General features: G+C 51.2%; 7 protein-coding genes across 7 annotated transcripts; 5 read left to right on the top strand and 2 right to left on the bottom strand.

Annotated features, from left to right (window-relative positions):
* Positions 1–889: 889 nt before the first annotated feature.
* Positions 890–1,952, top strand: N7533_009944 (shikimate dehydrogenase family protein; the record flags this gene model as incomplete). Its single annotated transcript, XM_057106594.1, has 2 exons — positions 890–978; positions 1,076–1,952. The coding sequence occupies 2 exons, from the start codon at positions 890–892 to the stop codon at positions 1,950–1,952; spliced, it is 966 nt and encodes a 321-aa protein (XP_056955811.1).
* Positions 1,953–2,241: 289 nt separating this feature from the next.
* On the bottom strand, positions 2,242–3,626 carry N7533_009943 (inositol monophosphatase family protein; the record flags this gene model as incomplete). The annotated part of the gene is made up of 6 exons (XM_057106593.1): positions 2,242–2,350; positions 2,424–2,555; positions 2,659–3,097; positions 3,158–3,246; positions 3,321–3,372; positions 3,440–3,626. The coding sequence occupies 6 exons, from the start codon at positions 3,624–3,626 to the stop codon at positions 2,242–2,244; spliced, it is 1,008 nt and encodes a 335-aa protein (XP_056955810.1).
* A 2,154-nt stretch (positions 3,627–5,780) lies between these two features.
* On the top strand, positions 5,781–6,248 carry N7533_009942 (type II 3-dehydroquinate dehydratase; the record flags this gene model as incomplete). Its single annotated transcript, XM_057106592.1, has 1 exon — positions 5,781–6,248. The coding sequence occupies one exon, from the start codon at positions 5,781–5,783 to the stop codon at positions 6,246–6,248; it is 468 nt and encodes a 155-aa protein (XP_056955809.1).
* Positions 6,249–6,806: 558 nt separating this feature from the next.
* N7533_009941 (putative C6 transcription factor QutA) lies at positions 6,807–9,627 on the bottom strand (the record flags this gene model as incomplete). Its single annotated transcript, XM_057106591.1, has 2 exons — positions 6,807–6,954; positions 7,049–9,627. The coding sequence occupies 2 exons, from the start codon at positions 9,625–9,627 to the stop codon at positions 6,807–6,809; spliced, it is 2,727 nt and encodes a 908-aa protein (XP_056955808.1).
* Positions 9,628–10,490: 863 nt separating this feature from the next.
* N7533_009940 (putative quinate pathway repressor protein QutR) lies at positions 10,491–13,282 on the top strand (the record flags this gene model as incomplete). Its single annotated transcript, XM_057106590.1, has 3 exons — positions 10,491–11,525; positions 11,587–12,969; positions 13,028–13,282. The coding sequence occupies 3 exons, from the start codon at positions 10,491–10,493 to the stop codon at positions 13,280–13,282; spliced, it is 2,673 nt and encodes an 890-aa protein (XP_056955807.1).
* A 2,678-nt stretch (positions 13,283–15,960) lies between these two features.
* Positions 15,961–19,512, top strand: N7533_009939 (uncharacterized protein; the record flags this gene model as incomplete). Its single annotated transcript, XM_057106589.1, has 7 exons — positions 15,961–16,038; positions 16,099–16,129; positions 16,197–16,451; positions 16,495–16,686; positions 16,824–18,794; positions 18,860–18,955; positions 19,013–19,512. The coding sequence occupies 7 exons, from the start codon at positions 15,961–15,963 to the stop codon at positions 19,510–19,512; spliced, it is 3,123 nt and encodes a 1,040-aa protein (XP_056955806.1).
* A 1,326-nt stretch (positions 19,513–20,838) lies between these two features.
* On the top strand, positions 20,839–22,490 carry N7533_009938 (V-type proton ATPase subunit C; the record flags this gene model as incomplete). Its single annotated transcript, XM_057106588.1, has 5 exons — positions 20,839–21,142; positions 21,271–21,365; positions 21,491–21,582; positions 21,708–22,200; positions 22,299–22,490. 5 exons carry the CDS (start codon positions 20,839–20,841, stop codon positions 22,488–22,490), a joined length of 1,176 nt encoding a protein of 391 aa, XP_056955805.1.
* Positions 22,491–23,206: the final 716 nt, after the last annotated feature.

Raw genomic sequence — 23,206 nt, 5'->3', positions numbered from 1 at the left:
TCTGCTGGTTGGTTCGAGTGAGTCTGAATTATGGGGAAACCTCCGAGGCCGCTTAAAAAGTGGAGTACTATATCGGCCGGGGATGAGGTTCTGGACATCTCCATGCCCGAACTCCAGAATGGGGTAGCCCGGGGTAGTCATGTGCACGCTCCATTTTAGAGGGGTATGGAATGGCGAAAAATGATCAGTATGATTGGCAGAGCCGAATGGATCCAAGAAGTTTGCCGAGTGGCCAAGGGCCAATGATGAAGCATACGATGGAGGTGGCGGGGAAAAGCGATCCCCCGGCGGCGATGGCGCTAGAGTTAAAAGTTGATGGCCGTGCTCGGTTCGGAGACGAGCGGACGCGAGACATAGTCAAACCCGTCCTGCAGTATTGCATAATTCAAGGGGCCTCGTAACGCCCATGGTGCTATTGGCTGCTGCCAGGACATACGTGCATACCGTTGATGGCCAAGGCAATTCCCCATGGGGGAGTGGTCAGGTGGCAAAGCATTCTGCCCCGGCCCAATGGATATCAACCTGATAGATGACAAGCAGGAGAGAGAGAAAGGATTATTCAATATTCTTGTAAATTAAATAAGACGAAGGTAATTGTTAATTTAACACCTTTCAATACACTAATCAAGAGGAGTGAGTGAGTAATGTGATGGTGGTGGGGAGAGGAAAGTGTTACGCAGGGTTACGCAGTGGCCGAGAAGAAAGCGTTTCTCCGCCCCGCGGCTCTTTCTTTACGACCGTGGGGTTTTGCACAATTCAACCTCAACTCGGTTTCCTTCCGGATCCGCTCTTTTAATTACCCCTCCTCCCTTCAAAACTCCTCTGATCTCCGTAAATTTAATTCTCATACCGCCCCTCTCCCCTCTATCTCTCTCATACACACATCACAATGGCCGCGCCCGCAACTACAATCGCAAGCCAACCCCCGGCGGAGGAGCCCATCTCCATCCCCGACAACCGCGATGGCGTCGCCTATCTGTACGGTCACCCGCTACTCAATTCCCTTTCACCACCCCTCCACCAGACCGTCTACAACAAGCTCGGTCTGAACTGGACACAAATCCCCCCTGTCCAGCGTGACAGGCACATCCGCCACTTATCCACCACCCTACACCAAGTCCCCTTCCATTGAGAAGTTCCTGGCCTCGATCAAGTCCAACCCCAAATTCGTCGGCTCGTCAGTCACAATGCCGCACAAGGTCGCCATCATGCCTCACTTGGACGATCTCACTGAGCACGCCCGCCAAGCCGGTGCCTGCAACACCATCTTCCTCCGCACTGACCCAACCACCGGCGTCAAGCAATACGTCGGCACCAACACCGACTGCGACGGCATCCGCGAGGCGCTCGTCAAGAACGCCCCCGACGCCTCTCGCTTCCGCGGCCGGCCCGCGCTGATCATCGGTGGTGGCGGTACTGCCCGTACAGCCGTCTATGTGATGCGCCGCTGGTTGGGCTCCAGCAAGATCTACATCGTCAACCGTGACGCGGCCGAGGTCGAGTCCATCCTCGCCGAGGACCGCGCGCGGAACCCAGACGTCAACGCACAGGCTCCTCTCATCCCAGTCAGCGACCCCGAGGAGGCTGCTCGTCTCGAGGCGCCGGCCGCCATCGTCTCCGGTATTCCCAACTACCCTCCCAAGACGGCCGAGGAGCTTAACACCCGCGCCGTGATCCAGACTTTCCTGGGCACTGCTGCCGATGCGGAGAAGCAGCAGGGTGTCATACTGGAGATGTGCTACCACCCTGTTCCCTGGACGGATATTGCCAACCTTGCTTCTGCCGGTGGCTGGAAGGTGATTCTTGGTTCGGAGGCATTGATCTGGCAGGGTCTTGAGCAGGCTCGTCTCTGGACCGGTGTGGATATTGTTGGAACTCCCGGTCTGGTGCAAGATGTCAAGGATCTTGTTGATAAGACTGTTGCCGAGCGTGCTAACAAGTCCAGTCTGTAAGAGACAGCTGGGTCTAGCGTCGCACTTTCCTTTCCTTTTTAATGTCCCCTTTTTCCCCAAAACTTTGACACGATTGTATAGAGATCAAGATTCTTGCATTATAGATGGCTGGCGTCTGTTGTGAATACATAACTATACTTAAAATCACCCCTGGCATGACACCCTAAAGACATAGACGAGATGGCGTGCTAAATACGAGCTCCCTGTACTTGTAGTATATAGTGATGTCCGAAGACATTCTAGTATTGCGATGACCTAGAATACTTCCCAGATGATATAAACTATCGGTCTAAGCACCAGGTCGAGTATATTCCAAGTTACGAACGCGACGCCAGACTTCGCGCACGGTACGCTCTTGAGACTCCCGGCCTGTCTCAGTAGCCGAAGGGCCAGCAGGTCTGCAATAAACCGATTAGTATGTGCCTGTATCTACATGCCCATGTTCGGGGAGAGTTGGTAGTCAGTACTCACCTAATGGCAAGATACAACCGGCTTCCTAGTCGCACGTCTTGAATTGGGTCTGTATCAGGGTTCTCCGGGGGGTTGGCAGTAGTCACCAAGCCGCCCGCTTCAAGAAGGATAGCAATACCAGCAGCGACGTCCCTAATTCGAGCAAAAAAGTCAGCAAATCAACCCAACCAAGAAACCACACACCAAATGCTTGAAAGGGTGCGCATTGCAGTATATTCTGAGTTTTGTAACATACCATTCCCAACAACCCCCTTCCCACCAAATATCAAAAGAACCCATAGCAACATATGCAAGGTCAAGCGTGGCACTCCCCAAACTCCTCATTCCGTGTACCATACCGCCCTTACCACCACGTCCGGTGCGTTCGGCAGCCATATTCACAAAACTCTCAATCTTGCGATGCATGTTGCCGTCGGGAATATCGCGGCGGTCTTTGCCCCACTCGCAGGAGAAGACGCATTGGGACGGGGCGTTGGGTGGCATGGGTGGGATGGTGGGTTTCTGGATGAGTGGGAGACGGCGTTTTTCGTTTAGCCAAGCGCCGCGGTTGAGGCAGGAGGAGAAGAGTTGGTCTGTGAAGGGGGCGTAGATCACTCCGATGATGGGCTTGTGCTCGACTATGAATCCGATTGAGACGCAGAACATTGGGAAAATGTGCGTGTAATTGACGGTTCCTGTGAGCGTATTAGTGATTTATAAATGGGGGGGAGATTTGATTGCAATGCACATCATACCGTCTAATGGGTCGATACACCATGTTGGCTGCTCGTCAATCAGATAGTCGCGCGAGTCGCCCTTGGCATATGTTTCCTCGCCGAGGAACCTGGGTCTTGTTAGCGAGGTCGATGCGGAGCTGACTGGGCTGTGCTGGGGAGCTTCATGGCGAGTTGGACTAACTTGTGTGATGGGTATCTTTCCTGCAATGCGCTGCGAATGAACACTTCCACGTCTGGGGTAATTGTGTCAGCTTGGATGTGCCAGTGGAGCTACCTCGGCCTAAACTCCGATCAACCAACCTTCGTCAGTCTGGGTGACAATATCCACGGCGTTCTCCTTCTCCTCGAAGTCCTGCGAGTTGCCCTCTCCGCCGTCCATGCGTAGCTCTACACGCGACATGAGCAGATCACCAGCCTTGCGGCTAAGGTCTATGGCAAAGGCATATATCTCGTCGAGCTCATCCTGCGAGAAGGGTCCAGCGGCCATGGCGGGAATATGAAGTGCGGTGAAGGAGCGTTCGGTGACTTCTGATGTAGGTATGTAGTCGGAGATGAATAGGATGACAAGTTCAGGAGACTTGATTAAAGGTGAGATGCAGTGGCATTGAGTCACTCTCGGTGAAAAATGGTCGTCACCGCCGCTAGCCGATTTGCCTTATCGGTCTACCCCACTGTGGGGCGGTGATGAGGGGAGAGAGGCAGCCCCGGGAGGAGGGTCTAGAGATGCCTGGCGAGATAGTAGATACTAGTGTATGTGAATTGTACATTTCGATCATTAAAGTTGATGCTTGATAGCAGGATTGGATGAGTTGACCAGGTATTTGGGAATATAGAGGGTTACCAAAGTGGTAAGACCACTAAAAGATACCATTTTCTATCCATGGATGCAACATAAAACGCATTCTCCGAGCAATATACCAGTACTAGTATGACACGACACTCATTTAAAAGTCTCTCGCATACTAGTATTTCAGGTAACTATTGTTCTCTAGAAAATATCCTGAAAGGGGTAGGTCTTCCAGTAAGGGCGCATATAATAGTCAAATGGTTCCTGTTACGTAGATTGCGGCACGTAACTCATGAAATTCATATATTTCTAGGTACATTCAACAAATCAAATTGTGGTGATTCAAATTATGTGAGATGAATGAGCATGACGATGGTGGATATGCAGGACTCATCGGCGATGTATACCGCATCGTAACGTTGAACAAATTTCTGGTGCTCTTTGTCTCGCATCAGTCTGAGTCATTCCAGAGAGCGATTGTGCATGCCAAAGTAGTTGTACAAAATAATAGGCTTCTCTTCAAATAGCTTGGTCCTCAGGAAGGCAGTAAGCTGTAGTTTTTCGAATGTAGCGGGTGTTAGACCACTTTCGGGGAATGAGGAACTTCGGTTTGGCTATTTGAAACTCCTAGCTGAATGATTGAAGTTTAGATTTTTGTGAAAACTTGTCCAGAATCTTATCAAAGTTTCTAATCCTGGCATATTCTTCACCACCACCGTATTGGGTAAGAAGCAGGTCCGCGACTGCGGTAGTTGATTTGAGCAAGTGGCTCTTCTTGCTATCGGATTTATGAGCCCTTTGGAGCCTTTGACTTCGGAAATTGCGAGCAATGTGGACAGCATACTTGATGCCAGTAGCCAAGACCAGCCTGTTTGGCCGCAAACCAATAAAACATGAGATTCGCCACGGAGCTTGATGAAAGTATCCATTTCAGGCCAGGCGCGCAGTCTCCAGCCCAGTCTTCATACGTTCCAGGTTTAAAGAGGTGAAATCCTTCGTGCAATTACTGCAATAGGTTGGTATTCTTGTGAAACCTTCTAATTTGGAATGAGATATACATTTTCTTATTGAGCATTCTGAGGCATCGAGGTAGCGTTTTGCATTTTACCCAGCATTGACTCAAGAGTATGGCAGACCGTGGCGATAGCGGCCAAATGGCCACATCAATTTCTCGCGTGTGAATCATTACACCGTTACGCCCGTCACTTGGTTTCGTTATGAAGGGCTAATCAAAGAAAATGCCGTACTCATAGGGTGTTTTTTTTAATTTAGTTATACTAGTGCTACAGTATAATTGTAGCGCTTAGGCTGTTTTATGTCTTCATTCTCTTTGCTATATTTAGTTCTATACCTAGTTGCGATAAGTTACCTACGATACTGGAGATGCAATTGCTTTACTGCGAGTAAAAACCGATTTAGCCGTTTGACCGCTAGCCGTAGTTAGAGAGAAAAGGCAGGATCTTGCATGAGGGTGGTACGTATCTACTGTAGCTACTACCCCACAACATCCAAGACCACAAGTCATTAGCAGACCCCACCAAAACCACCTTCAATGCAATATCTATGACTAAGAAAAACAAGCCTGATCCCATTGGGACACCGAGCAGAAATAAGAAAAATACCGAAACGCCGACAGAACAATTCAACCCAAATAGCCGAGGCGGGAAGTTCACCCCATACAACCCACCCGGCAAAACGCTCAACCGCGGACCAGGAAATTGCGGAGAGAAGAGCGAATCCCCGCAACGCATTTCCAATACTCACTCTCTACGCCACCATTGCATCTACAACTATTCAACTCGACTACAACATCTCCTCTACTCAATTCCACCTCCCTACACAATAACCACCATAATGCCGAAATCCATCCTCCTCATCAACGGTCCCAACCTAAACCTCCTCGGCACCCGCGAGCCCCATATCTACGGCAGCACCACCCTCGCCGACGTCGAGAGCAACGCACAGGCAACCGCAGCAAAGCACGGCCACACTCTCGAGTCCTTCCAAAGCAACCATGAAGGCGCAATCGTGGACCGCATCCAAGCTGCCCGTGGCAAAGTCGACGGCATTGTGATTAACCCGGGCGCGTACACGCACACATCCGTGGCGATCCGGGACGCATTGCTGGGCGTGGGCATTCCCTTTATCGAATTGCATGTTAGCAATGTTCATGCGCGCGAGCCTTGGAGACACCACTCCTATTTTAGTGATAAGGCTGCGGGTATAATTGTTGGATTGGGCGTTTATGGGTACCAGGTTGCTGTTGAGCATGTGGCGCTTAATTTTAAGGAGCTTGAGAAGGAGAGTAAGGCTGCTCTCTAGATTTCAGAGGAAGGCTTTGGAGATATATTACCGGTCTTGGAAGGTACTTGATGAAATCAGATCGATGATCACGGGCAGTATTGTGCTGATGATGGTTGGAACGATATAAAAGTTATGAATTTTGTATGTATGTTGAATGATGCAAGCACAAATTACATTTTACTAGTATCTAGTAGCTAGTTACTACCTCCTACTAGTCAGGAATCAGTGGTAGGCTATCTGCAGTACGAACTACTAAGTAGTAGTGGTACTTTAGCCCTGAAAATTACTACTGATATCTACTACTATTAGTAATATCCAGGTTCTCCCTTTGGTTGTTGATGCATACTTTTATTGATATCATCACCCTTTGAAGATTATTATACTAATACCCAAGTACCAACGCCCCTCAAAACCTATATGCACGCCCAAAGTACCATGATAATAATGTGATTTCGTACATCGACCCTAGATTGATCCGGAACAAAATGCCGACCAGCGGCTACGTCCGCGAAACAATGCCCGCTCCTTCATCGATTCGGTGTACCTGCCATACTGAGTGACTGCGATTCTCTGCGATCAATAGACGGGGGGGCCATTTCCGGGCATTTGCTGCGTCTGCGCGAGCAAGAAAGGCTCGATCTGGTTTGAGAAGGAGTACATCTCCGGCATGCTGGAGTCGGCGACGAAGCCAAGGTTTTGCATGAATTCGGGTTGATTGTCGGGTCTGTAATGAGGATATCAAACGTTAGCATACAGTCACAAAATCGGACCTTCCATAGGGTCACCAGGCAGGTTAGGAATGTCTCGACTTCACTTACTTCTCAGCACCATCCAAGGACGCCAGTTCATCGAATAGTGCATCAAGGTCTGGGGCAATCCGCTGCTGACGTCGCGGTGCCCCGTAACCATCCATCCCGACAAATGGGCTCAGTCCAAGGGAATGATCTTGGTATGGCGTCGGATATTGGCCGCCCGGGGGAAATGGGGGGGTGAGATCAGGTATCATTGGAGGTCCAGTTTGGGATTTAGAGGGGGCGGATGTGGATTGGCGCATGGCATTGTTCAACGATGTGTCGAGTTGGCCGTGTTGTCCGGAGACTTCGGAGCCGCCAAGGGTAGTCATCGACGGAGTAGGGGTTGGTATAAGGCCGCCCCCTTCGTCAATATTCTGAGCCGTTCGGAGCCAAGGAAGAGGAGGGAAAGGATCGGATGTAGGCGGGTGAGAAGTGCTTGGCGGAGGATGTGTATCTGCCGAAGTAAGATGGTGAGGAGTACTAGCGGGCATGATATGTACGGAAGGGTCGTCGATGATAGCAAGATCAGGCTGCTGGGGGGTGGCCGGTGAAACGCTGATTGCCTGGTTTCTTTGGCTGACCGTATGACTGGTATTAGGTCGATCGGCCATCAACCAAAGTTGTCCCAGGTGAGATGAAAACGAGTGGATCTTATTGCGTATCCCCAGCTCGACATCGGAGATGAGATCCCGGGTGTAAGATTGTGGGACGCAGTATTTGAGAATCATTCCGAATGTTGGTATTGTAGCCGAGAAGCTATAAGTCTCCATGTATATTTGCAGCAGGTGCAACAGACGCTTTGAGCTTTCCACTGCACGGCCTTTATGTGGTGCGTCGGGGATATTTTGGTCACTTTCTCTCAGGGCAATTTGCAGACTCAGAGTGGTCGCAATGCTTTGGTATGTCATTTCCAAAGCAAAGATATGAGGCGATGCCAGCTTCAAGGGTTGGCTGTGGAGATCGATACGATAACTTTTGGGCAGAGCGTTTGACCACCGTTGTAGCTGGAGCTCCAGCGATTCGAGTTGAGATCGAGAAACGGTTGGGTCTTGTTTGTAGAAGCAGAGGTCATTCAGGATAGATGCTAGAGAGACAAGTCGATTGAACGTGCTCAAGGCATGGAGCGGTCCACGTTGCATCGAGGCCCGTGAAGACTGCATCGGTCGGAGACCAGTCTGATCCTCCCAAGGATGCCATTCTTCCAACCCATCTTCATCGAGGGATCCAACACGAGCCAGATCACCCTTTCGAAGGGATGGGCATTGTGAAGTTTGCTCTGCAATGAGTGTCTCCAAAACAAAACAGCCTAAAAACACATGTTTTGCTCGTCCAAGTTGTTTGCCCTGTTCCGTGGTCTTTGATGGTGCATGAAATGATGGTTGGTCGAGGCCCACAGTCTGTGCGGTCCGGACAGCGTGGCCGACGAGCATCCATGCCGATGTCCATTCTTGTTGACCGAACTTAATAAGGGACAGGATGAGCAGCGCTTGCACATGCCCAACCTCGAATGGCCCGGTTTCGGAGGGAATCAGATCTCGAGCTGTGTTGTATAATTGGAGTGAATTTAATTGGTTGGAATGTCCCTCGGAATGGGCGCCGGCGGTGATCGATGCATCTTGGAGGGAGGCCAGGGTGAGGACCGCCCAGAGAGCGGCGTGATCTCCGGACCCTGACGCTGTACGGGACATGTACACATCGCCCTCGGTGTATTGGAAGGCCGTCCGGAGGATGTCGTGTTTTTCGAGGATGGGAAACCAGCATTGTGTGTATGAGAAGTAGATATCAAGAAGGGGCCATGCGTTAAAAGGGAGCTGGAGAGAGGTGTTGGCGGAGAGTGATCGGGGTTCGTCGGGACGTAAAGATATAGGAAGAGAATGTGGTTGAAATTCGTCAGGGGGGGCTGTTTGGACACCAGAATCCTTAGTTCGGTAGGCTAGATTCCGCGGGGCGGAGCTGATCATGGAAGTGCGTGATGGCGATATCCCCGGGAAGGGCGTTTCACGTTGCTCCATCCCCTCTGGAAGTTGCCATTCTTGGGCCTCGGAGGAAGCGAGGATCCCATCAACATCCAGAGGTGTATCCCCATCACCATAGGCCTGCATACTGCGCTCCCGTTCCTCTTCCGGTTGTTCCAGGACCAACAGCATCCGCTCAATATCGCGCAAGACAGTACTGTTCTTAAACGACGACAGCAACGTATCCGAACCTTCGGCTTCCTTGCCCATTGTCGCTAGATGGCTGGGCAGGTTTATGGACCGCATCATAGCTCGCATTACATCTTCACTACCTTGGATTCTCTGAAACACCAATCCCCATAACAGCTCGAGCGATCGAATGTAGCCGGTTGGGAGACCTCGTTTCTTCGGGTTTGCCTTGTAGGTACAGGGACGGCATAGTGATGCGCAGGTTGAGCAGACCGGTTGCACTCCGTCGCATTTGTCCTTCTTCGACCGACAGCTGTCGCAGGCTCTGGATACACGCTGTCGCTTCGGTTGGGCCAGATCCTCCGGCACATTCGGCCTGGCATCCTCATCGGCATCGGTCCATCGACGCTTTGATTTCCCAGATGCGCCGGTGGCGGCTTGGCGTGATTCGGAGCTCATGCTTGAATTCTTAAAAATCGATTATCCACTCGGCGGTTCGAAGCGCATATTCATGCAACGTTGAGTGTAGTGTGGGGAGTTGAATCTTTTGCCGACGGCGGCGTGCGCAGACCAGGTCGCGCCTTACGCCATGAACTTCGGGCCCCCACAAAAGGAATGGGACCGTGCGAATTGGGGGAAAAAGTAGCAAGGGGGTTTAAGATGAATGATGGAAATGGAAGAGCACGAGGGGGAAAGAAAAAAAGTGTGGAGGGGGATCGCAAAAGCCCGAGGTGTAGGAATGGCGCTCGTTCCGGGGAAAGGAAAGTCAAAAGTCACTGGATACAATACGGGTCCGCCAGCGGTGAGCCAGTCCCCTTCGGGCAAAATGTCATAACTTTTGCAAAGATGAATATCTAGGGTACTTACCTAGAATGATATATGTTAGATACTGTTATATGTTAAGATAGATATAGTTAAATTGCTACATAGCTACATATTACGTCTCTACATTCTACCTCTCGCATCTCTGTTCCTGGTCCTATGAGAAAGAGATTTCTCCTTGCATACCCCGCGGGGAAATGCGAATTGCCGGCAGAGGGCTGTTCCGGGCCATCGTCACAATACAATACGCAATACGCCATAATTACCACCCAGTGAAGCCCAGCCGCTTCCTTCCCCCGCAAAACCGCAAAATCCACCCTTTACCTAATTCTAATTCCACCCTGGTCATTCTTCTTCCCCAAACCCACCTTACTCCCACTGCTCTCCTCTGCTCTGTCTTCAACCATCACACATTTTCACTTCCACCATGGGCATCTGATATTTTTTCCTTCAATCCACTTCTCCCTCTCCCCCTCCCCTCCCTCCTACCAACACACGACATGTCTATCCTGGTGCGCCCGCCAAAGCGCAAACTGTACGAGACCGACCACGATGATGGCCCAAGGAAGCACGCCGCCGGACTAGCTTCATGGCAGAGCATTCGATCACAGTCCAGTTCACGAAGGTCGAGTGAACAGCCCGATCTCCACAGCGACTCCTACACTCGCCATACCACCCCGCGCGAACTGCATTCCAACCGCGGCTCCCCGGTTCTCTTCGACAATGGCCCCCTCCAGACTCCTCGCAAATTCACCCCCAAGGCATCCGTTGTGCTCATCGGTATTCGCGGCACCGGAAAGTCCAGCTTGGCTGTCATACTGGCTGCTGCGTCCGGCCGACGCTTGATCGATGCCGACCACTATTTTCACCAGATGGTTGGCTGCTCCCGTGCTATGTTCAAGAAGGATAATGATCACACCGTCTATCGTCAGCAAGAGGCTCGAGTTTTTGAATCAATGCTATCCGACAATCAAGAGGGATGCGTGATCGCGTGTGGTGCAGGATCAATGGAACGCAGTGGGCAGCGACTGCTACGAGAATATGCGCAAACCCACCCGGTCGTCCACATCACCCGAGATCCGGAAAGCGTTCAGTCATATCTGAAAGCGTGGGATACACAAAAGGTTCGCCGTTTTCTGGAGCTTTCTGGACCAATTTACCGAGGCTGTTCGAATCTGGAATTCTTCAACCTTTCAGAGGCCCCCGCCACCACCTCGACGGCGAGCAGCGAGCAGGAGCCCAAGGATGGCCACGACCCGTCCCCCGGGCCGAAATGGGATCAACGACTTCAAACTGCCACTCCATTTCTAACTTTAAAACGGGTTCAGCGCGACTTCCTCAGCTTCATCGCATTTGTGACCGACGATACCACCGAAATGAGACGCCAACATGCCTCCTTCCCGCTCTCATATATCCCCGTCGAGACGCGGCGTTACACTTCCGCAATTTCGGTTCCATTCTCTGCCCTCTGCGAACGAGGTCTTGACATAGAGGACTTGGAATTCACCGTCGATGCCTTCGAGCTGGTCATCGACGTCACTAGCCCCCCCGGACCAAATGGGTGCCGACTCCAATCTCGCAGATAGCATCAGTCAGATGGCGGCCACGATTCGAAGGAATATCATTGTGCCTCTAGTCTACCACGTGGAAAGCTATATCATACCTCGGGGGTCTTCTTCCTCCACATCAAACTCTCGGATCAGTGATGAAACCTATCTCAAGCTTGTCCGCCATGGGTTGCGACTTGGCCCTAGTTTTCTGACTGCCGACTTGTCCCGGGATGATCATGTTCTTTCCCAAATCATCAGCTCCAGAGGAACCACCAAGATCATCGGCCATTTCGAGGCATACCAGCCTTTACCCGGGGGCTGGGATGGAGATGAATACATGAAGGTCTACGAGCGTGCGAAGCGACTTGGGTGCAATGTGGTGCGACTATGTCAACCAGCTGAGAGTGTCGAGGACGGCGCTGCTTTGCAACGATTCCGATACCGGATCGAAAGCTTTCCCGTATCTTCCCTTCCTCTGATCGCTTACAACACTGGACCCTTGGGACGCAGATCACGCTGCTTCAACCCGACCCTTACTCCTGTTACACACCCCTCCCTTATTCACGAAAGTCCAACCCTTTTACGGCCGAGCATCACCGCTCGGGAGGCCCAGCAGGCACTTTTCAGCTCCTTCACCCTGGATCCCATGCAATTCTTTGTCTTTGGAGCAAATGTCGAATATAGTATGTCGCCTGCCATGCACAATACGGCGTTCAAGAAATGCGGCATGCCTCACCAGTATAGCATTTTCCAATCATCCACTCTCCGTGGTCTGAACAACCTCGTCGAGAACCAGTTCTTTGGCGGCTCAAGTGTTAGTCTGCCTTACAAAACCGAAGTCATTCCTCTCCTCCACTCCATGTCTCCACATGCACGGGCAATTGGAGCGGTCAATACCCTCATCCCAATCCGCAACAACGATGACGCGGAACCTCATCTTTCCCATGAATCCTCCATTTACATCGAGAAGTGTCGCGCCGGTCCCATCAAGGGAATCCACGGCGATAACACCGATTGGATCGGAATCTGCAACTGCATTCGCAGGGGTCTATCGCCGGCCAATGCGGTGCGCCCTACAACGACTGGGCTTGTCATCGGATCCGGTGGTATGGCGCGTGCCGCGGTATACTCGTTAATTCACCTTGGCGTGGAGAATATCTTCGTCTATAACCGTACTCTTGCCAACGCTGAAAAGCTCGCCCACCACTATAACAGACAAGAGCTTTTCTCCAACAATGAGAGCCGTGCAGGTGGGCGTCCCCGAGTTAGCACCCTCAGCTCGGCAAGTGACCCGTGGCCTGCGGCCTACAAACAGCCGACAATTATTGTCTCGGGTATCCCAGCGCATAGCATCGGGGGACAGCCCGCGCCAAATTTCAATGTCCCCACTCAATGGCTCGAAAGCCCGACGGGCGGCGTTGTAGTCGACGTAAGTTGATCACCCAGTCTCTCAACACCCCCGACCACGAACTAACTTTATTCTTCAGCTGGCCTACAAACCCTTGAACACCCCTTTGATGAAACAGATCCGAGCCTTGTCTCATCGGGGCTGGGTCGCACTAGACGGCCTGGACGTCCTACCCGAGCAAGGATTCGCTCAATTCGAGCTATTCACAGGTCGTCGAGCACCACGCCGACTCATGCGGACAATCGTTCTACAAGAATACAAGAACGAAGAAGGAGACGAGGATCCGAGCGCAATCCAAAACCGACTACAACACCTCGACGGTCAGCCGACCTGATCTACTCTGCCTTGAGTTGGCCGAGTCCGAATTGAATGAGTAATGTTTTTACGAAAGGAAGAACGAACGAAAGATAAAAAACCATTCCGCACCTGGTGGTGCAAGCCCGAGAAGCTGAGTGGAGCCCACAATAAGATCTGCACAGCCAAGCTGCTCTTTGGGAGATGGCTCCAGAGATACCCATACCCACACCCCGCTTGTTCACTCCGCCCTACGGAGTAGAAGTTGAGACAATGCGGTCTTGTGTTCAGTCATATCATATTTAATCCATGGTGGAAGCCCCACCTACAGTACCTGCTCCTCCTGGCCAGAATGTACATACACAGTACAGCACAGCCATGTGGAGATTCTCTGGGGGTTAGGTATCAACATAAGACATCAAGGGTCGTGCGGATATCCAGACTGGGCATCGAGAAATAGAAATATCAGTCTCACAACACTACTAGTACCGTGACCTAAGCCAACCACTTCATCCATGACGTGTCTGTGCATTTAACCCCGTAGTAGGCGGTGTCTAGACCAGACCGACTCTTGGCCTCCCTCCTTGAAAGCGATAATTTTAGAAAAGATCGCCCTTGCCCCGAGCTTTGAAGTTACTACGAAGCAGTCATTTCCAGGGCTAGGCCTTGACCTCGACTCTACCTCAGCCTCTCAGCACAGTAGAGCGCACCGATGAGGCCGGGGAGGAATGGGAAAGAAACCCCTACCAGACGGAGGAAATCAAAAGTAATCTTGGAATCTTTTAAAGGAAAACGCAGACTCAAAAAGCAGAGCAAACTTGCAAACACTCCTCGTCTCAGAAACACCCGGTCTGTTCTCAGTTCGTCTCGTGTCATCTCCACCACGGGACGATGAAACGGGCAGGGAGGAGGGAATTACAAATAAATCCCAGTAGAGTACGGAGAAGGAGAGAAAAAGACCGTGCCAGTGGTGTGTCGGTATGTGATGATCATGACAATTACGATGAGTGCGCTACTACTCTAACTGGTACTAGTGCTTAGTATCTATATCTATTTCAAATTCAATTTTATTTGATTCAGTATGTCAATACTTCTCCCCTTTTACGGACCCGGAGTGGCTGTGGCTAGGCTAGTACTATTCACAGCCTCACTGAACGATGCAAGGGCCAAGGCCACGTTGATGAATGAGCTGAAACATGGCCTGAGGTCAAGCCTTCCCAAAAATTCGTAAGAGAGCGGGGCAGGCGGGCTAGACTACAGCCCTGGAGTAGTTCAAGTTCAAGTTGTTTTGGATGGTAAAGTAGTGATGCATGTCCGGCTATAAATGCTGATGCCAGGTGAGGTTTTCACTCGTAGTGTATACTACTAGTATCTAGGTACTAGTAATTAGTACTATGAACAATATAGTAACTCGAATGTATCTAATTGCATCTCATCTCGTTTCATCTCATTTCTCCACCGCCACAACGATCGACACGTGACACCGTGCGTTTCAGGGCCATTCTGAAACAATTTGGACGGCCTGAGCGAATTAACTTGGTTGATTCGTTAACTTGTTGCCAGTGGACTTGGGCTGGAGAGAACTGGCCTGACTAGACCAGACCGGGGGAGGTCAATGTTCTGCCCAGGTGGTGTGGGAGGATAGTTCAAGTTGCCTAGTACAAGGTGGTAGTATATCTGGCTCTATTTTTACCTGGGGTCTTATTATAATATGAAACTAGTAGACGCTCACATGGATAACAATACTCTGTCAAGTATGGATACCTAATAAAATAAGAGAAATATAATAAGAATGCGCTGTAATGAAGGATGGAGTGGGGAGTTCTGCCACTTCATCTCTTTCTCTCCCCCAAGTCCAGTCCAGTCCAGTCCATCTTCATCTCTCCTTTCCCCCCTACCCGCCGCAATTGGCTTCTCTTTCTAGTGGTTGCTTTGCTTCCATTCTCTTATTCTTATTCTTATTCTTATTTTCATTCTTATTCTTATGACCACTGTTATCCATCCCTATTACCACCACCGCCACACCACACCTCTCCACTCAAGTGTGTGAACCGCCGCGAGGGGCAGCCCCATCTCGCCTGCGCTTGTCACAACACCCGCGCCTCTTTACTTGAAACAACCAGTACCACTCGACTGCTGTGTTCTACTAGGCCTCAGCTCTTTCGTCTCTGTGAGATCCTCTCCGATCGGTCTAAATCTATCCAATTTGCCCCCTCCCCCTTCCTCCGTCCTCTTCCAACTCACCCTCATCTCAACCGGAACCACCCCCTCTCAGCAACTCTGGAACCATCCAGGGGTCATGTCTCACGCTTAACCGGATGATGGATCCGGGTTTGTGTGTGTGCTGCCCTACTCGACTTTGGCTAATCCATTAGCAGCTTCGTGCTTTGGTTCCCGTCTTTTCTTTTCTTTCGGATTACCACCCCCCCCCCTGTCCCTGTCGCATTCCCCCTCCGCCTCCGATCCCGCGCATCCTTCTCCATTGTGTCTCCACCTTACAACAATCGCAAGTCCAAGTCCAAGTCCCAGCGCCAGTGCTTGCCTCCGGAGCGCGAACGCATGTCCGCACACGCGCACGCGCGTCTCGTCTCTTTCTCTTCTGCTACCCCGATTCACCGAGCTTCCTCGCTTTGAGACTCGCCTGCGCCAGACTGCCACAACCGTCGACAAAGCACCGGGAGCTGGATTTGACCTCGAACATACCTTGATCGTTTCAAGATGGAGTCACCGGTGATACATCCGGAGTCTCCTATGGAGCAGGAGGATATCCCCTTCCCTTGTATGGGCTGTGGAGAGGTAGGATTCTTGTCTTGGAATGTGCTGTTAGGAGGACAACCCATGCTGACCACACTTTAGATCTTGGAGGAAGGCAAAGCATTTGAGCTGTGTATGTACCACGTTGGCCCACTCATCTCCTCGTCTCAGTCCCTCCTCTAACATACATGCACCTCCAGCTGGCCAAAGATGGCATATCGATTGTTTCCGTTGCAGCACCTGTAGCACCCTCCTCGACTCCGACGCCCACCTCCTCCTTCTCGGCGACGGTTCCTTGATCTGCAGCAACTGTACCTATAGCTGTAACTCCTGCGGTAACAAGATTGAGGATCTCGCCATCCTCACCGGTGACCAGGCGTTCTGTGCTCAGTGCTTCCGATGCCGCAACTGCAAGAGAAAGATCGAAAACCTTCGCTATGCGCGCACATCACAGGGTATCTTCTGTATGGATTGTCATGAATCGCTCATGCAGCGAAGACGAAAGAAAAAGGCAAATGCAGCCGCCAAAAAACCAGGGGGGGCCAGGGACAAAGTATGATAAGTCCCTGCCTTCGTTGCCCCCAAGCATGGAGGAGACTCGCTCCATCGATGAGACGCCCACGGAGGCATTCGCCGAAATCGCTGTGGACAACCGGCCCGATACAGCAGCGTCTGAGCCGGCAGCTGCAGGTAAGGAAACTACAATGCGTGTTAACTTGTTCTTCCTCATTCTTTCTTATGCTTGTTTGCGATTTCGCTTTCGCTTTCCCTTTCGATTTCATCCGCCAAAGGAAATCACGACTAACAATGACCCCTCTTCTGTGCAGACGACAATCTCCTTCTCCCTTCCAGCACATATCGTAGCAGTCGTCAGATCAGTTCGCAACGGGATACCACCACCAATGCCGATACTTCAGACACAGGTGGCGAGCTCCTGATCCCTCTCGCATTTGACCCCTCCGCAAGTCAGCGATCCTCGTCCCGCCCACAACCCCAGCTCACCCAGGAGCTGCCTCGTGATTACTTTGGACAGGTTCGTTCTGGTGATTCTTCAGTACGAGCATCCTTCTCCCTGGAGCCTCCCTCTCGTGCATCATCAGAGCACCCTTCCCCTCACATCGCCTACCAAGAGAAAGGATGGGACAAGAGTGAAGAAAACAACCGACCTGATACCGATGGAGTGAATGGCACAGCCAAGTCATTCAGCGCGAGCATGGACGCTACCATCTCAAAGATCGGACGGACAGAGTCAGCCCGCAGCTCTCGATCGGATCTGCCGCTGGCACTGAGAGAGACAAGCGCCTTCTCCGGCGCAACGAGCCCTGACAGTACTAGGTCCAAAGAACCAACAACAGAAATCTCCCGATCCGTGCCCCAGGAACCGGCTGTGCGTCCCTCAAACGAACTCCGTAGACTACACGATCACACCTCCATGGAATCCGCACGCTCCCAGCAGGCGGCCTACCCTCCCAAACGGGGCGATTCTCTTGAAAGCAAGCTCCATTCAATTACCCGGAAGGAGGTCGGTGCATCCCCTGCATCTTCGACTTACGCTGGATCCCCCAAACTGGATGGCTCTCTGGAACAACCGAAACAAAGTATCGACACATCTATCACCACCCCCATCTTGGATACCCAGCGACAGCTGGATGGCGCAGGCTCGCCATCTATCGCGCGCTACCCCGGAAGTGAGTTCTCAGATAACGACCTACCACCTAGTGATTCCTTCTTTCGCCGCGTCTCCAACTCTGTTCGTCATGGCCGTAGTTTCAGCGAGAAGAGCGTGAGGCTCGGCAAGGAAGGGAGATCCCCAAGATCACCGACTAATACAAATTTAGTCGGACCCGAGCTGGCTAGCCCAACAGCCAGCATTGCCCAGAACGAGGAAATTTCCTGGCTTCGGAACGAACTGCAAAAGGAACGCCAGCGCATCTCCGAAATGGAGAATGCTCTCCGTGCAACCGCAGATGTCAAACAGGTCAACACCGAACTATCAGAGAAGCGATCCACCATGGTTGTCCTTGATGCGCAAAGGGAAATTGTTCTGCGAGAGCTCACTGTACTTACGGACCATATCGAGGCGGAGAAGCGTGGTAACGCCGGCCAACCCCTGGACCTGGCCAAGCTTTCCAACCATGTTCTGCGCGAGCTAGCTGAAGCCATTCACAAGCTGAAGGAGTCGTACACCCCTCAAATCGAGGAACTGATTCAAAAGCGTAATGATCTGAATGAAGAACTTGCCAGCATCACCCGGCAGAAGGAGAAGAGCTTCCAAGAGTTCGAACAGCTTTCGTCGAAGAATGCCCAATTGGCCGAGCTCAATAACCAATTGGTCCACCAGATCCAGGAGCTGTACAAGAACAACCCGGAGGGCCACCGCGGACCGAACGGACTGGGTATCTCTCATAACAAGGGTGGATCAATCCCATCCATTGAGCATATCAAGCCGTCTTTCCATGATTTCCCCACCTCCGTATCTACCGCGCACATTGGTGATGAGGGTGAGCCTGCAACTGCGACGGTTGTCCCTGGCCCACAGGTGGTTAATATCCGCAAGGGCCAACCGCGCAAGTTTAACTGGAAGAAGGGTGGTCAAAACGTGGCCAAGGGTGTCAAGGGTCTGAAGGGAGCCTTCATGGGTGGTGAGCAGGAAGCTGGTGCTGGTGGTTTGCCTCGCTCTCAGACTCAAGACCCGAGTCGTCAGGGTTTTGGCTTCTTTGGAAACCAGAGGAATAAGCAGGGAGGCAAGATGTCGCAGGCCGACAGTGTGCCCACACTGGCTGAGATTCCAGGCACTAGTGAGTGGATCTTCGTGACCAAAGTGGAATTGGAAATCATTAACGCCAAATCTTTTTTTCTCCAGCGCTTTTCGGAACTGATCTCGAAGCTCGCATGGAGCATGAGAAGAGTATTATTCCAGCCATTGTCACTCGTTGTATCCAAGAAGTCGAACTACGAGGTTTGTCCTTTCCCTCTCTCTTTGAATCTGCGTGAGATCGTTTTTAACCCCATTCAGGCATGGATATGGAAGGTATTTATCGAAAGTCCGGTGCTGCCTCAGCCATTCAAGGCATTCGGGAAGGTTTCGAACGATCTCCATTTGACTATGATATCTCCGACCCGGACCTTGATATTCACGCGGTGACCTCTGCATTGAAGCAATACTTCCGCAAGCTACCAACCCCACTGATCACCTACGAAGTCTACGATATGATTATTGATTACGCGGAGATCCCCACCACTGCCGCCCGAGTCGAGCATCTCGTTGAGAACCTAAAAGAGCTACCCCGCGTGCACCGTGATGTGCTTGAGTTCCTCATTTTCCATCTGAAGCGTGTGGTGGAGCGACAGGACGAGAACCTAATGACCAGCCAGAACGTAGCCGTCGTCTTTGCGCCCACGATCATGCGGCCAGAGAGTCTAGCCCGTGAAATGACAGATGTGTCGAAGAAGAATGATGTTCTCAAGTTCTTGGTAGAGAATTGTCAGGATATCTTCCAGGGTATGCAGGGCTAATAATCCGTGTGTTTTGCGGTGTTTTTCTTCCGCCAAATCACACTCTTTGCATTCTTGATCCTGACTTATCTTGAATTGGACTGCTTGGATTGGGGTGCTAGGTGTTATTTTGTGAAGTTTTGTGGAAGTTGTTGCAACCTATTCTTATCATCGACGTCTCCAACCCTCCCCCTCCCCCCCAACTGTGATGCCTTTCCTCTGTTGGCGCATTTTGTACAGATACCAATCTTCTCTTTGGTCATTTGTCTTCTTTGTTTTATTTTGCGCCCCTTCCTGATATCGATCCTCCCCCTCTACACCCCCTGCTCACGATCAGTATTACCCACTCGATCCAGATACCCTACCCAGCAATGCTTGCCATTCATCACCACGTTTTTGTTCCTGTTCCGTTCTTTTGCGATCGTCTTGTCTTGTCTTGTCTCGTCCGTCCTGTCTTGTCCTTACCATATTCCGCAGGATCGAAGCTAGTCAATTCTCCCCTCGGGCTCTTTCGCCATTGTTCAAAAGCGCAGCGCCTAGTGGTGCCTTTTGTGGATGAATATTCCCCTAATGGAATATCTTTTCATCTCTCATCCTTCCAAGTTCGGATTTTCTTTAAGTTTTGGGGCGGTTCTTGTCTTTTCATGGATGTTTCTTCTGTGTAGATTCATATTAAGTCTTCAGTACCTAGAATCAAGCGTCAGGGTTATACCTTGGCTTGTTGTACTAGTATAGTTCGTCTCCAGAATCTTTCATTATCGCTTTAACTCCGAGTCTTGAACTTCGAAATTTTCAAGCTTGGGATAGGTTCAAACTAACTAGTAGTATCTAATAGTGCTAAATTTGGATGGCCGATGGATTCGGCGAGTCTCACCCATGGATGTTACCTACTTAGGTACCTAGTAATGATGAACTATACACTCTTTGGCTGCCAGTGGTGACCCAGCGGGGGAGTTCTTAGTCAAGTCTGGTTTTGTTTTTTTCCCCAAAAGCTCTTACAGCTAAGAAAATTGAGCCACTGGCACATACCTACTCTTAGTTAGTAGGTAATCTTGTACTCCAGGGCTAGTAGTAGTAATTGAAGGCAATATCTCTGGTGGATATGTGTAACTAGGTATGCTCTGGATGAGTGTCTACTCCGCCGTCTCCACCAATCACGGGGCCGCCTACGCCATCACCCGTTGAACCTCCAAGCTCCTCCCCAATTCCCCCCCCACGTCTTCCATCACCTCTCCGAGCTTCTCTCCACCTCACCACTCCTCAAGTCAGCCCGGAGGGCCACAATCTCTTTTGCTATCTTTCCTCCCCCCTATTCGTTTTTTCCACCGCACTACTCCAACCGCAAAAATGTCCAAAGCCGCCCCGAAATACCTCCTACTCTCCCTCCCGACCTCCGTCGTCCCATCACACCACGCCGACGACGCCCTCGAAGCAATCTCCACCACCGTGTCCGCGGAAAATGGTAGCGCAGCCCGTTTTTCAATCCCCGAATTCAAAATCGGAACCCTAGACGCCCTGGTCCAGCAGGCAGATGAACTGGCCAAGCTCGAGAGCCAGTGCCAGGGTGTTGTTGCCAAGGTTGCGGATGCGCTGAGGAATATTCTTGACGGTGATGAGGCCCAAATTGAGAGGATGATGGTCGTCAACGATAGTGGGTTGATTCCTTTTCTTTCCCCGCCGGGTGTGCAGCTGGCAGCTTGCGGCTTGCCAGAGCGGAGCGGAGCGGAGCAAAACAGGTGGCCAGTTCAAGCTAACCATGTGATTGTCATTCTCATTTAGAGCCGGTTGACCAGTATCTTCGCACATTCCAGTGGAATAAGGTCAAGTATCGCGCGGATAAATCGCTTGCGGAGTTGATTGATCTTTTGCACAAGGTATGCCATGTCGAGGAGCACGAGGAATCCAGCCAAACTAGATTGGGAGGGGACAATTCAATTATATCTGAACGGACAAGGAGATTGGAGATACATATACTGACTGGATCGGGACATATGTATAGGAAGGCGCCAGTATCGACAATGACATCCGCTTCAAATACTCGCAATATAACCAGGTCAAGAACACGCTGGCAACCCTGCAACGCAAACAAACGTGTGTACCCCCCCCTAGCCTGCCTCTCCGCCGCGCTATACAAGCTCTATTAAGCTCGATGGAAGTTGCTTGCGAATGCCATATCGCAATACAACCCAACCCAAGCTAACCCAGCTATTCCGCAGAGGAAACCTCTCCACAAAATCTCTTGCCTCAATTGTCGATCCCCGCACCGTCGTTCAAGACTCAGAGTACATCGAAACCCACTTGATCGCCGTCCCCAACTCCCAAGAGAAAGAGTTCCTAAAGAACTACGAGACCGTGGCGCCGATGGTTGTCCCGCGCTCTGCGTCACTAGTCGCCTCTGACAACGAGTTCACCCTGTACGCCGTGACTACGTTCAAAAAGCACAGCGTGGAATTTGTGCACAAGGCGCGCGAGAATAAGTGGATCCCCCGTGACTTCAAGTACGTGGAGGGCGGCAAGGAAGAAGAGCGGAAAGAGGTTGAGCGTGTTGGTGGTGATGAGCGCAAGGTTTGGGGCGAGACCCTTCGCCTTGGCAGGACGGCTTGGAGTGAGGCCGTTATGGTTTGGATCCATGTCCTTGTTCTCCGGGTCTTTGTTGAGACTGTGCTGCGGTATGGACTGCCTTTGGACTTTGTTTCTGCGCTGGTTAGGGTATGTTTCTCCGTCTCCCATTTCTCCCGCGTTCAACTGCGCTGCGGCGGCTTCCGCTGCAGTGCGCGCCTGCCAAGCCCAACTAACTCATCAATTAGACCCCCTCTTCCAAGCAAGCGGATAAAGCAAAGAAGAACCTTGACGACAAGTACTCCTACCTCGCTGGCAATGCCTTCGGTCGCGACAAGAAGGGCCGCGTGCAGCGGGATGACCCGCAAGACATGCATGGTGCAGGCGAGGGCAGCGCGGAGTACACACCGTATGTGTTCTACGAATTTGAATTCAATTGAGCAGCCTGGCTGGTCGGAGTATGAGATTGGGATGAGGGCAGGCCCGCTCACGTTTTTTCTCTTGCTTGGCTTTGGTTTTGGCCTAGGCCTTTGCTTTCGGGATCTTCGATTGTTGTGGAGATCGATCGTTGCGTACATATACCACACCGAGGTACATCGAGCACAAACTAGCATTTATTTTTATGTATTTTGTTTCAATTCTATTTTTGGGGGTTCCAAGGTTTTTTGTTTTTGCATCTTCAAGTTCAAGTTGTGCTTGGTATACTAATACAGATCTGCGCAGCTTCACCTCTATGTTGAAGACTAGGACTATCCTACATAGATGTTCCATCACCCCCCAAATAACTCATCACAAGATAACTCGCAACCAGGATCGCCAGTAGCGTAGGATGCCCAGGTGATTATACGAATCATACACAGCAAGCAAAAGATTGAATGACACCTGAGCCGCCAATCCATAGGACGCGGAGGAATTCAGTCTATACTACTAGCATTCTTTCTAAATCGAGGGCTCAAGCCTACATTCCCGGGCTCCTTACCTGGCGTCTGCCATGTAGCACCACCTAGATATCATTAGCTTGATGATGTCGATCTGCCCTTTTCGAGAGCCGCTCACATTGTCATCCAAGGCTTAAATTGCTGGTAATTCAGGACTATCAGAAAGCTCTATCGTCAGGTTACATTTTCCCACAGCTTCTCAGTATATTAGAACGCGC

This window comes from Penicillium manginii, assembly GCF_028828005.1.
Source record: "Penicillium manginii strain IBT 31320 chromosome Unknown utg000007l:1.0-2284322.0:1.0-2285126.0, whole genome shotgun sequence".
Lineage (NCBI taxonomy): Eukaryota > Fungi > Ascomycota > Eurotiomycetes > Eurotiales > Aspergillaceae > Penicillium > Penicillium manginii.
The sequence above is the reverse complement of the archived record's forward strand: the minus strand, read 5'-3'. Positions and strand labels throughout refer to the sequence as shown.